General features: G+C 42.8%; 1 protein-coding gene across 5 annotated transcripts in view; it reads left to right on the plus strand.

The window, feature by feature from the left end:
• Window positions 1-6,679: 6,679 nt before the first annotated feature.
• Window positions 6,680-14,013, plus strand: part of SORCS2 (sortilin related VPS10 domain containing receptor 2) — a 576,222-nt gene continuing 568,888 nt past the window's right edge. For 4 of the 5 annotated variants that reach the window (XM_054203171.1, XM_054203170.1, XM_054203172.1 and 1 more), the window contains exon 1: window positions 6,909-7,030. In XM_054203171.1, coding sequence (XP_054059146.1) covers window positions 7,001-7,030 — 30 coding nt within the window. In that variant the 5' untranslated portion in view covers window positions 6,909-7,000. Of the gene's footprint in view, window positions 7,031-14,013 lie in introns of all 5 variants that reach the window. The other variant, XM_054203166.1, reaches the window with a different exon arrangement.

Genomic DNA, 14,013 nt, shown 5'->3' on the forward strand with positions numbered 1-14,013 from the left:
GATTGGTTTTAGTTGAGCTTAACATTTATTTATTTTTCTGATACCATTTTCTCAGAACTGCAACTATATTAGCAAACTGATTAATAAATGACACTGATAAAAATACTGGTAAGATTAGATCACAATGTAAGTGGTTGGTAAGACACTAACAGTATTTAAAATAAAAGGAACTGCATATCCATACCTATACGAAACTGAATGTAAACCTGAGAATTAGATCCTTCACACCACATTTTACTTACGTAAATACCCAAACCTTTCCCAGCTTTCCGTATTTTCTCAAATTAGCTTCATGCAATTTTAGGACAGAAAAAGCACGAATGCAAAGCTATTCTGTGAAAAACAAACTCCCTTAGTCTAGCCAGCCACATAAAAGAAAAAGCTCTTCTTGTTTTGTGGTAAACTCCTAAGGTGTAGACAATTAAGCCAACTCTCTCATGTTTTCAGAACTCTCCCCATTGATTGTTGGTGAGAAATTATGAAGGCTGAAGGCAGATAATCTTATAATAGCCACCACAACATTATGCTTCACCATATGCTTTCTATTTCAGACTAAGCCCCTGTTTCAGACTTTGTGGCATAACAAATTTATACAGGTTAGTTTATTTTTTTTTTCTGATTGATAGAAGATAAAACTTAGAGGCTCAAGGCAGCTTGTATTTCTTGTCAGCCTGTTTTATGAGTGACAGTAATTTTACAACTTTTTTCGTCTTTCATTTTATGAGCTAGAACTAGAGAAAAATATACTGTATATTTACCTACTTACTAGTAAAAATCCTGCAAGGTGCTGAGCTGTTCAGTTACTTTCATTGAATTAAATGAGAGCTGGAGATGCTCAAAGGATGAGGTTTCTAGACAACCTCAGTGACTTCTTGTTTATGGGCTACTGGCCTATATAAAGGTGGGTTGTTGCATCAGTTTTCTCTGCATACATGCTGTTTGCTAACTTGATATTGATATTGATTAGAAGCTATTTAGTTTTCCCTCAAATCATTTACAGCTCTTCCAGATTTTTTCTAATATGTCAGTTAGAATACTCATACCTGAACACAGCACTCCTTAATAATCATAGATAATACATTATGCTGAAATCCACTCTTTTTTATGTTGTTCAAATTTGAATAGGGTAATTGAATGTGTACTTTGTAGCTTAGTCAGTCTTTCATGGAACAAAGGCAGCTACTCACTTTTTCAACTTCAGAACTGCCCACAGAAGTAGAGTTTTGTTTTTCTACTGACAAGTGTTGCTTCCTATTAATTAGGCTTTCTTCTGTGGGCATCTGGGCTAGCTGCTGACAGCAGTGTATCAGTGAATTAATGTGAACAAAACAATCTGACATCTGCTTGATTGTTTATTCTCTCAAATGGAACAACTATTGAGAAAAGTGTTAAGACACCTAGATTTATTGAATAGAAAGATTTATTTTTTTGGTAATTGTAGTAATACAAACAGAAATTATTTTGGATCCCAAGCGGCCTAGCTAAATAAAAAACTGCTGTTTGGCATAAGGGAAATCAGGGTATGGCATTGGGTATAATAATTTGCATTTAACACAGAAGACAGTATTTGCTTTTTGTTAATTGGGTAATAAGGCAATAAAGCTTTGCCATTTATTAATTTGTTAGCTTAGAATGTGGTCAGAGTGAGTAATAAGGCTATTTTGGAGTCAAGCATTTTGATAAGACGTGTGAGATTAAATTGTTTTCATGCATGAGCATTTTGTCTAAAACCCTGCAGGTCACTGTGTTCTTAATGATGTTAGTAACACAAACACAATGTAAATAGTAATCGGTTTGCATCTAATTAATAGAACAAGGTATCCTAAATGCATCCTGATACATTAATTTAAATCAACCTTTAAAAGATGTAAACAATCTATAAGGAGCATGCTTAAACAGGTAATTCTTTTGTGATTTTCTACCATGTTGTGCATCTGTGGTTATCTTGCATTATCAATTTAAGAAAGCTGTGAGTATGAACATATAACAAACAGTTATCAATATTTTTATTTGCAAGAGTACTTCTTACGTCCAGTAGCAAAAGAAGTATTATTATTGTATCTTGGTTTCTGCTCAAGCAGAACATGCGGCTTTCTGTAATACTTGTAAGTGTTTGATCAGAAATGAACACGGTAAAAATAAAGTGGGTTAATTGAAGACTTTTTAATCTTAATCTAATCTGACAGTCAATAAAAATGTGCGTAGACTTTATTAGTATAGCACTAATAATTCTGCCATTAGCAGAAAGAAACTTGCTTTGGATTTACAACGCACTAATTCACTAATTCTTTTTCAAGCTTTTTCTATTTCTGTTTTGGGACTAGAGGAGCTCAGAGGTGTCTGACACTAGGTTATTTGTCTTTTTGTCTGCCTGTGTGTATTTGCTGAGCCAGAGTTTATAGGAAACATAAAAGGTGACAGAAATTTAGGGAAGCCTCTTTGTTTTAGGAATCCTTAAACTCAGTCTAAACTAGCTTTTTGGCAACCTTTAAGAAGCTCCAGTTAAAGAGGCTTTGAAACTGGGAAAGCGCTTTGCTCTTCAGAGTTGGTCTCTTATACTGCTTAGCTCACTTGGGCTTTCTAGACAAAATTATACACGCTGGTCTGTAAATTAGCTTCCTCCTTTATTAACATACTTGATGTTAACAAACCTAGAAAAATCAGTAGTGATTCCGTTCTGTTCTGTTTGCATTTCAGCTGGAATAAACATAACAGAATAAGAAGTAATTAAATATTCCGGTCATGCTTTGGACTAGAATTACGTTATTTTGATTGTCCTTTGCATAACTAAACATTTCCATGAAGCTGGATCAACCTTTGTTTTCTCTTTTTGTACAGTAGCTACCTAGCACAACTGGACCCTGATCTGTGATGTGATCCCCTAACTTTGGATAAAACAAATACATGTTTTTACCTCTTAGGTGATTTAACCACAGGACTTTGAATGACATTAATGGGACTTATATAATGAAACTTCTTTTCCAGTTTTGCAGACCTCTGCCTTCTCATCCAATCTGCTTGATACTCATACTGTCATCAAACATACGCAGTAGTGATATAATGCAATTCAGGTACTGTTGCTACCATATCCCTAGTCTAGAGTTACAACATTTTATTATTGTGAATTACTGATATATTAAATATGCATTATTTATTAGATTGCAAGATTCAGTAAGTGTGTATTAATCTGGTTGATGTGAAAAGAGCTTCAATGGCTATTGAAGAAGTGGCCAGGTAAAAGCCTTTCCTTAGTGGCAGAAGTTCTCTGTATTTATCCTGAGAATGTCTATTGCAGAGACAAGGGATGGTGCAAATATTTTCCTAGCATTGCTCATACATCTGTCTTGGTTATGATAATCTCTAAAGGAGAGAAGTTACCTTGATTTCCATTTAATCCTTGACTGCTTAGGAGCTTGATACTAAGGGATTCAATTAGTGACAAGCGCAGTGGTAGGCTGAGTGATTCATCCACATGTACTCAAATCTTACAATTCATAAAGATAAATAAGAATTACATCCATTTCTCTCTGCTTTAGCGTCCTTCAGGTGAGATTTTTAATTGACTTGCCTACGAATAAAAGGCCTGTGAAATTATTCTTTGTCAGTGACTCATCAGTTGGGCTGTGTATCTGTCCATCCACCTTGGTCAACATCTTCTGAACCTGTAAGACAATTTCAACAAAATTGGCAAACAGGGGGAGGTCACAAAAATGAATGGCAAGTTTCAAGATTGGGCAGACAAGAAGGACTTTATTAGTGGATTTGTTAGGCTCCTGTGAAGATACACGGGAAAGAATTCTGACAGTGGGAAAAGATTCAAGCAGACCTTGCAAGTGACCATCAGATGCAGGGCTGGAGGATACCAGGCTTCATTCATTCGAGAACTACTGCTTGGTTTTCTTTTCATTTCTCATTGTGGGAAATGTCAGTTACTGACAGATATAAAGAGCATGACTCTTAGGAATGTGGACGTTATCATCTCTTCTCTTTGCTGCTGCTCACTGGGAGCCCTACCTGTTGAACACAGTGGTGAATGCAAAATGGATAGGCATGACAAAGTCCAACTGTGTTCACTCAGATGAAGTGTAAGGTTTTATATGCCAGTTTTAACATGTAGGGACTCAGGCCCTTCAAGCTATACGGAGTATTTTTACGTTATTCTACAAGTGTTGAGAAATCATCACTATTTCAAAGGAGACAGGCCACAATGTCAGAATCAAAATTATTGAATTCCTAAAAATGGACAAATCACCCCTTCATGTTGGTTGATAGGGTTGTGGTTGGTCAGTGTTTTCTTAACAATTCAGCATTGCATTTTTTCCTTTGTTGCTTTTTGTGCAGAGATGCAAAAGTTGGAACGTGACACACTCAACATGCAAGTGTTACCCCAGCAAAAAAATGATTTTCCACTCGTGTGTTTTCTGCGAGCAGTTGAATCACTGCCTAATTTCTGTGACCCTAAAGAACATGTCCAAACAGCAATGATTCAAATAAGTGTTTGACCACCAGCTGTCACTGAGACCAGTTTGCAAGATTCAAGGGGGTTTTATCTGGAAAACTAACTTTCTGTCCACTTAAAACCAGGTGTTTTTCCTCTTACAAGGGTAGTGTTTCAGAATGATAAGACACTCTGAGAAAACACACTGCATGCAAAGATGATTCTCATCTCACGCTCATGTTTCACTTCCTTTAGATAGTTCCCTATAGCTTCTCCTAGGCCTTCTGAGCTTTCAGTGTTGTTTCCAGAAATCAAGATTTCAAAACAGTCAACTTGCTTTTTACACAAGATGTAAACGGCTTGAGGAATGAATTTAATATGCAGCCCCTTCAAGAGTCCCAGAGGCAGCTTCTGGTGACCTAGGCCAGGTGGTGCTGCCTGCTGGAGTTCCTGCTGGCTGCCTGAGCTCCTGCTGGCAAGGTTTTTGGGGCAGAATCTTCCCAACCAGCAGCTGGAGATTCTCAGAGAAGGGGCAATTTCTTCTGTTAATTCAGACACCGCACGGGAGGAACAAGAGGGAAGGCTGTGCAGAAGCCATTTTGAGGCTGTGGGCGCTTGGGACTCTGAAAGAGGACTTTCTTGGAAGCTGCAGAAAAAGCACGTGGGATTTTATGTAGTTATTATTATTTTTAATCTTTATTCCTTTTGAAATGTGAGAGTCATCCTGAATTTGAAGCTGCCTTATAGTTTGAGCCACAACAGTAGTTACGGGGTAGGTTACCATAGGTTTCCTAACACTGAAGGTGTACGGCTAATATATAATCATGTAGCTTGCTGAAAGTAATTTTTACATGAATTTGGGATGACCAGGTTATTTTAGGTCATTGTGGTAGTCATCCCAGGCCTGTAAACAGTTTAGTTAAACCAGTGGATACTATTTTTTCTATTAATCTTCCTAGAAAAGCCTTTGTAATCCTAATTTTCTAGGCCATTAGGGTAAAGGCAGATTACAACTAAAGCTGGTTTACTAACTTTACTCACCTTGGTTTTCCCCAGCCCAGATTTCTCTTACTAGGTGTCATCTAATGTGTCTGCCTGTAGCTGCAGTCATTACTGCCCTCGGTGGTCTTTCAAGTATGTTTTCTGACATTTAGGCCTGAGCAAGCTTATCTTACTGTGAAGTTAGATTCAACTTCAGAGTTGGCCCTGGACTGCGCAGCAAGTTGGACCAGGAATCCTCCGGAGGTCCCCACTGACCTCAGTTACCCCATGATTCTAACCTGCTCCATCTCATGGCATCGAACCACTTCACAAGTACCAATTTTATTCACAGTTACACAGCATGCTGCAGTGGAGCAGGAAGAGCATCCAGTCTATGATGCCTAAATCTTCTCCCACCCCTTCAGCTGTCTGTTTTGAGTTACGCCACATGGCACAGACCCTGTCATTGCCCTCCTGGCCGGGACCACACTGCCCCGAGCATTTCCGGGTGCTGCCATGGATCAGTCACAAGTTACAAGTCACCTGTCCCCACAGTGGGCAACACTGGATTAATGATCGGCTCTGGACAATGCAGGTGACAGCCGGCTGCTTGTGAGGAGCCGAGGGGCTAAGGAAAGGAAGGGCTCCCATTCTCCATGGAAGCACTTCTCGTCTTAATCACAAGAATCGTTATTTTTGCACCTGCTCCATTCGCTCCTCGGCTTCCAGCTGCTGACAAACAGACCCCTTCTGGCTTTTTTCCTGCAGCCTCCCGGGACTCACTGTCAAACCAGGGCCATCCCCTGTGCCGGCAGGGGGAGGGCTGGCGCGCTGGCCCCCAGCGGCCCTCGGCCCCGAGGGGCTGTGTGAGTTTTGCTCGGAGCGCCCTCGGAACGCCTCTCCCCGGAGCTCCGCGGGAAACTTCACACGCAGCGGGCTCTGCCGATGCCAGCTCCTTCCCGTCTCACCGGGAGAGACCCGTCCCCCGCCGCTGCCCACCCGGGGCGCGGGCGGCTGTGCCCGTCACCCCGCGTCTGTCCGTCCGTCTGTGCCGAGCCCACACCCCCCGCCCGCCGCCGCCCGGCGTTTCGGCGCGGGCCAGCAGATGGCGGCGCCGCCCCGGCTGGGCGCGGAGCCCCGCGCACGCCGCTGCCGAGCGAGCCCCGCTCCGGTTACAACCCTCCCCCGCCCCCGCCCTCCGCGGCGGTGTCTCCCTCCCCGCCACCTCCCCGCCTGTCACTACCACGCCGGAGAGCCACCATGGCGCACGGCGGGCCACGCGTGTCCGCCGCCGCCGCTCCGCGCGGGGCCGCCCGCCTGCCGCCGCCGCTGCTGCTGCTGCTGCTGCCACCGCTGCTGCTGGGCGCCGCCGCCGCGCTGCGCTGCGCGGAGCCCTGCGGCCGCCCGCGCCCTGGAGCCCTGACCCGCGGGGCGCGCAGCCCGCCGGAGCCGCGGCGCGGCGGCGAGGCGGCGGCGGGTGGCAGCCGCTCCAGGAGAGCATCCTCGGCGGCGGGCCGGGAGCAGGTCTCCCTCATCAGCACCTCTTTCGTGCTCAAAGGGGACGCGTCTCACAACCAGGCGATGGTGCACTGGACGGGCGAGAACAGCAGCGTGAGTGCGAGGGGCGGGGTGTGGGGGGGTCCCTGCCCTTACCCCTGCCTTTACCCTTGCGCTTACCATTGCTTTACTCCCCCAACTTGCGGGGGGCAGCGTGCCGCTGCCGCCTGCGCTCCGCCGGGCTCGGTGCGGACGGGGCGCGCTGCTCCCGCCGCCCGCTGCCTAGTCGGGGGCGCGGGGGTGCCCGCGGGCTCCGCTCGGGTCGAGCAGTACTCCGACGGCCGGTGAGGTGCCGCCGGGAGGCGAAGCGCCACCGGGGTCGGGCCAGCCCCGCGCACCTTCCGCCACTTCCCCAGAAGTTTGGAAAGTTTGCGAGCGCGCATCTTGCAGAGGGGCCGGGTGCGCGGTGTGCGCCGCGTTGCGAGGAGGAGGAGGAGGAAGAGGAGGTGGAAGGCTTTATCCCGGAGCGGCGAGGCGGTGTCCGTGTGCGATCGGCGTGCCCCCGGGGCTGTGCGAAGGTCTCCGGATAAAGGAGAGGCTAGGGGCGAGCTGCGGCGCGGGGATTATCTCCGCCGGCCCGCATAAGGTCCCAGATTAAATTGTCGAGTCTTAATCGATTCTCCTCAATTCAGTCATCCCCGGCTACTTTTCCCCGCGCCGCGCTCTGCCTCCTCAAGCGCCGGGGAAAGAAAACCCCCAAACAAAACCAAAATCAAATAAAGTCCATGCCCGGGTTTGAGGTGGATGTGAGCGGCGGGAGCGGGTGAGCGGCGCGGCCCCGCGGAGAATCCGCCCGGCGGGCACCAAGCCTCCGCCACGGCGCGGGCGATGCGCGGGGAGGGCCGGGGCCCGCTCTCCCTCCCCGCACGGCCCGGAGCTTCACCCCGCCGGGAGCGGTGGCGGGGAGGGGGGGAGGGGGGAATTCCCGCAAAGGAATAGCAGCAGCTCACCGAAGATATTTACAGCCTCATCCATGGATAAAAATCGCGCGCTGAGACCAGTGTTACTGCCTTAGAGCATCAGCGTTCACAACTTTTCGCAGTTAAAGCTGTGTGCCTTGCCTTTATTATTTAATTATATATTTTAGACAGCAGCTCTCACGGTGAGCACCTATAATCTATTTTTAACTAATTTTCAATTTCAGCTAGTCTTCATTTCTTTATGTATCGACCCATTAATGGTTGCCTATTTGCACAGGTAATTTCAGGGATTTGCTGCTTCTAATTTATCCTTCGCTGAAACATTGTATCATAACAGTGGGTGTCATAGGTAAATATTACATAGCACCTTGCACTGTCTGTGTAACTTCAGAGACAGGAAAATATTGTTATGAAGGCTCAAGATCAACTTTCTCCTGGAGGATTTTAGTGTTTCTGGAAAACTCTTGACTGTTTTTGCTACAGTTCAGCTAAGCTCCGACTCTGCTTGAACTTTGTGAATTTAGCATAAAGTTTACTTAAACTTGGCTCAGTTCAGAGAGCTTGTGTTGTACAAGTAAGTATGTGAATTATCATCCTTTCAGTATGATCTCAAGTCCTGTTTTTTGCCCGTTTTCCTAGGGAGTCACCCAGGATGTGGAGCTGCTAAGGCTCCACTGGTGAGGATGTAGTGATTCCCTTGAGCATGCTGAGCGCTTGTGTTAATGCGCTTGTATAATCAGGTGTCAGAGTCGGTGTCAGAGTCGGAGTCAGCGTCATAAAGCTTGACAGTTTCAAAGTCAGTTTTTTATTTGCTCAGGAAGGAAGCATAAGATGATGGCCATTTTCTGTGAAAAGAAAATGTTGCAAATCAGCAGCATCAGCTATTCTGATTCTGCCCTTCCTCTACTTCTCTGCTGTTAGACTGCTGCTGGTTTTTGTGGACAGTGCTTGCAGGCTATTAGGACTACTTCCTTGAAGAAGTCAGTATTAAAAAGTTGGCATAAGTTCATTTTTGACATAAAAGGCAAGTAACAGCTTTCATGCAAAGCACTCTGCACTCTAAAACGAATATAGTAGAACCTTGCTAATCCACATTTATGACTAGTGGTCTCTCCTCGCCTCTCTGCAAAGATTTAATAACAGATGCTGCAGTGAGGGCTTGTATTGCTAAAATGTTATTATTTTTTCACAGTATGCTACAGTTGACTTACTAGAATACTACCAAGTAGTCTTTTCAAAAGCAAAGATAAGCGGCAACTGTCAGAATAAATGAAAGTGGTTACAGTCTTTGCTGCAACTTCTTAGTTCTTTCTTGTTTGCTTAGTTACTATCTGCTAATTCAGTATTGCAGGATGATACTGTCGCCATGAATGCCTGCAGACATAGTCTACAGCATTTACACATTCAATAGAAAATACTTTTGCCAAGTTACTTAAAAAATTATGTTGCTTACTCTGCCTGCCATCAGGTGATTACCATCAAGCAAGACTGGATTTGAACGAGTGACCTGGTAATGAAAAACTCTTTGCTGCCTTAACCCAAATGAGAGCAGACAGTCTTTTTGCGCTGGATGTTTTACAGTATGACTGTCAGCATTTTTTACACCTTCTTTTCTTGTTAGCTTTGTTTTATTGCACGCTTCCAGTAGAAGAGCTGATTTTAACAAAGGCTTCCAGAGAAAAATGATTTGTAAAGACAGTGTGTAGAATTTTTTTTTTTTTTAAAAGAAGTGGAAGAAATACATTAAGCCCAATGGGACCAGGGCAGACTTAAAGGGTTTGGAGAGAATTTTACTGCCTCTAAGTACGTGAGATTAAAACAATTGAAAAGAAGTACCTGATCCAAAACATATTTAAAGTAGTCTTGAATGTTTGTTTGTTTATATAGATATGTATGTACGTGTGAATGTATTTATTTATTTATTTATTTATTTTACTCTGGGTTAAGTGTTTGGAGGAACACTAAGATCCAGTGCTTCTCAAACCTTGCGCCTTACCCTACATTCTTAAATCTGTGGCAAATCTTGCCTTGCCTCAGAAGCACAGGCTTTAACCATGAAGTGCTGTTCTGTCCCAAGCATATTGGATCAGGCCCTGCAAACCTCAGGAGGTGCTAAGCAATCTTAAAGTGTCACCACGCACGTTTGGCACCTCATTGGAGGTACTCAGCACTTTGTAAACCAAGGAGCTGAACTAGTTCCTTTACCCTGTAAAGCTGCGTGGCTGAAAATTTGACAGTGATGAGCTCCAGATGACCGTATATCCTCTTAAACACCTCACCTAGTAAAATAAGTGAAGAAGAAATATGCAGTAGGATTATTCCTTTGAGCTCTGTGATGGAGAGACAAATAACCATAAAAGCAGAGGGGGCAGCTGCTTCTCTGAGGGATGTTCACCTGCACGAATAGTTCATTGAAAGTGCTACGATGGAGTACTCATATGTGTGGATCAAGGGCCAATAAATAAATTTGAGAGGGGCAGAGGTTAGGTTGATGTGCACGTGGAGCTTTAAAACATTTATTTACATCTTTTAAATCCTCCTGTGCTGCAATAATAGGAGCAGGTGAATTTTTGGTTGCATGAGATGTCTTGAAAGAAACTAAGGAGGCTATAAATTAAATTGGTCCTCTTTCCTCCCCTTTTTTTCCTGTACTGTAGAAGTCTGATGTATCCTCTCGTAATGCTGTTAGTTTTGCGAATTAGAGAAGTGGTGGATTTGATAGCACAGCAGAGTATATAGTTGCACTGATTGTAAAGTGAGCTTGAATAACTGGGAAGATCACTGTGCACTTCCTTGCTTTGTCAAGTGAGAACTGTGCAGGGAGGTATGCAAATTGCTTCCTGTATTGTGTCCTCATTACTTTTATTCTGTACTCTAATAATTAATTATTTATAAATTACACAGACAATAAGCCTGCCCCCGACCTCTCTTGACAGTGGGATGCATAGTTAAAACCATCACTAGTGATGCAAATCTTGCAAAGCTAGTCCTTGTAACATCAAGAGTATATCAGGTTAGCAAATTCCTACAATTAGTATTTCTGCTCTCTGTCCCCTATCCACAGAAATCTGTTGTGCACTATTACTTTCAAACAAAGGCTCATGCAAGTGGAACTAATTTCCTTTCCAGTCTTAAAATATCATAAACTGAAGACATGACAGGTGGGTGGTGCAGCGCACCATTTACGCTGGTGAGGGCTACTGACTGACGTTTGTGTAACTGATAAATAATGTGAAGTTGTGCATCAGAATATATACAGGTAGTGTGCATACAGAATAGCCTCTTACTGTGTTAAGCTGAATATGTATGTTCACAGATTTGCTAAAAATACACTACTCTTTCTGATTTGGGGAAAAATAGTCAACTGATGACAGCTTTTAAAAACCCTGCTTTTCCTTAGAAGAGACCTTATAGTCATCCCTGGAGCTTTTTTTGTGCTAGGTAAACAACTTTCTTTGCAAAACTATATTCTTTTTTCCCCTTCTGGACAATTCCCGTTGTGCATTAGTACTAGCTGATTTAAAAAAAAAAAAAAATCAAAGCCAAAAGAGAAATACAGGGAGAATGAGACTTGTATTCACGATTGATTTTGATTCATGAGCTGCTCTTCATGCTGTGTGCAGACTGCTAAAGTGTTGTGAACAGGACTTTGGCCAACTAGTTCTATGTCTGTAGTTTCATGGTTCCAGTATTTCCTTTTTTTTTGTTTGTTGTAAAAATATTAAGTCCATGCAGGCACTTATTTGTCCAGTAAGTTGATGTCATGATCCCTCATAAACATGTAGATTTTTGTTATCGAAAATAAACATAAATATACACACATTTTTTTCTAGACTTACTATTTAGCAGCACCTTCTCAGAAAGGCAGGTTTATCACATATCTACAGAAATCGCTACACACAAAAAATTTAGCTGATCCGGACTTTTCTGTATTTGATGTACAGATGCTTTGTTTAATTTAAAAAATATTACTCTTTGCGATACAGTTTCACCATATATGATTTATAGAGCCCTGTGATCACTAAATGTATTCTTCTGGCAGATATTTTATTTAATTGGTTTTCTGTTTTGTTTAGTTGGCAATAAACTTTGCTGAGGGGATCTATAAATAGCATTGACTTAAATCTGTAGCAGTATCACTAATGGTAAATGTAATTATCTATCCAAACTGGGCAAAAGTCCATTTGTGGTAAGGTTTTGGTGCTGTTTCTCCAGAGTAGCCAGACCACTTTTTATGAAACTAAAGGGAGCATGAGGTCAAAAATCCTGATGGCTCAGACCTTTGATAAATGGCAGATATATTGCAAAGTGAAAGGCAGATTTCCCATAGGGAGTTTTTTTTTTAAAATTCCTTGAGATGATAGTGCGATAAAAAAACAAACAGAAACCAAATCCAATAATCATATTTGAATGGAACAGCAGAATCCCTTGTGGAAAACAGAATGATTTTAATCTGACTGAAGTAACTCAGGAGTTTAACATCTTTTTTTCCTTTTTTTTTTCTTCATGTAAAGTTTATGGCTTACTTCATTTATTTGCTTCTGCCAGCCTCTGTTTTCCCTCTCTTCCAGCCCTACAGCTTGCTAGTCATGTCGCTGCCTGCTGAGCTCTCTCCACGTTTCAGCAAATTCCAGCTGCTAAAGAAAAGAAAGGGCACCTCTTCTCATCCCCTAAGTAGACTCTTAAAATTGATACATACTTTAATTAGGAAGTGTGTGTTTCAAACATACTTGAAAGTCCTTGTCCATGCGCAGCCTTCCACACCTGCAGTTGTACCTGGTTTTACCTGGTTTGCTGGTTTAACTGGTGTTACCTGGTTTGCTTAGAAGCAAGCTACTAACAGCCTTAGCCTGAGTAGGTACTACTGTGCCGAAATAGGGATGTGCTCAGAGAGTTTAAATCTAGGAGGGAAATTTAGCAATGAACACTAAAGACAGACACCAGATTGAAATCCTATCTCTGATACTGCTGATGTATTACACGTTCATGATAAACCAAACCTGGCTTAATAACAGTCATTAGATATGTGTTTAGGCTGTTGATTGCAGGTTCACATATCACAGTGGGAACATAATGCATTCTTCCCAAGCTTGACAGTGTTAGGAGTCTACTGATACAGATCTTTGGAGGAAGAAATGAGGACATCCTTTTGATTTTATTAAAATTCAATAGACTAGTACGTTCTTTTTGAAAGAACAGAAGGGGAAAATTATGAGCTTCCCAGAAAAAACTAATTGTTCTGCTAAAATGGGAAATTCTGTGAGGTGTGTGTACTGATTTATGAATTTAAAACATGAAACTGCCCAGATTATGGAAGTTTTTATGCCAAGCCCTTTGTATGTCCAAATAAAGTATTTTATGGTTCTGTCAATTAAGACCAAAGGATGTTAGCATAAGGAGAGAAAATCTGCAGTACAATGCAAGTGTTCTAGTTCCTGAAAGCACGAATTCATTTAAGCAAAAGCTGAAAGTGTAGGTTGAAAGTAGTCTGCAGTATATGACTGCTCGCTGTAGCTCAGGATGAAACTTGATGACCTGCAACATTCCTTCAGCATTTTTATTCCCCTAGTCTCACATTCTTTACCAAACATTCCCATCCCCAACTCTCTGCCCCAGTAATAATAATTTAAAAAACTAACAAATCACCAGTGACAAAACCACTTTCGAAAGAAATAATGGATGGAATCCTTTTTCGTGCCTAACTTCAGCCTTCAAGTCTAAGCTTCGACTTCTGCAGTTGCAGGAGGTGGAGGTGGTCCCTGGATTCATCCCTCCCCTGGCAATGTTAGCATCTGTACTTGAGAAAGCTTTGATGAGTTAACTCCTGAAAGCATGTCTCTCTCTGCACTTATTGTAGGGGGGCCTAGGAGACAAACTTTGATGAAACACAGAATTTATTTAAAGTTATCCCTGACCCAAATATCTGGAGTTTATTGCTGCTGCAGTTATTTCCTTCCTTCCTATTGTAGCATGGCTGTTCGAGTTCCAGTTATGGATTATGACTCTGTTGTGGTGGGTATTGCACAACCCCAATGCAAAAATACAGGTGCAGCTCTAAAGATTTTACAACGCTTCTACCTGAAAAGCAAAATTATATGCTTAAAGGTTGTACATTGA

Source organism: Rissa tridactyla, chromosome 5 (genome assembly GCF_028500815.1).
Source record: "Rissa tridactyla isolate bRisTri1 chromosome 5, bRisTri1.patW.cur.20221130, whole genome shotgun sequence".
Classification (NCBI taxonomy): domain Eukaryota; kingdom Metazoa; phylum Chordata; class Aves; order Charadriiformes; family Laridae; genus Rissa; species Rissa tridactyla.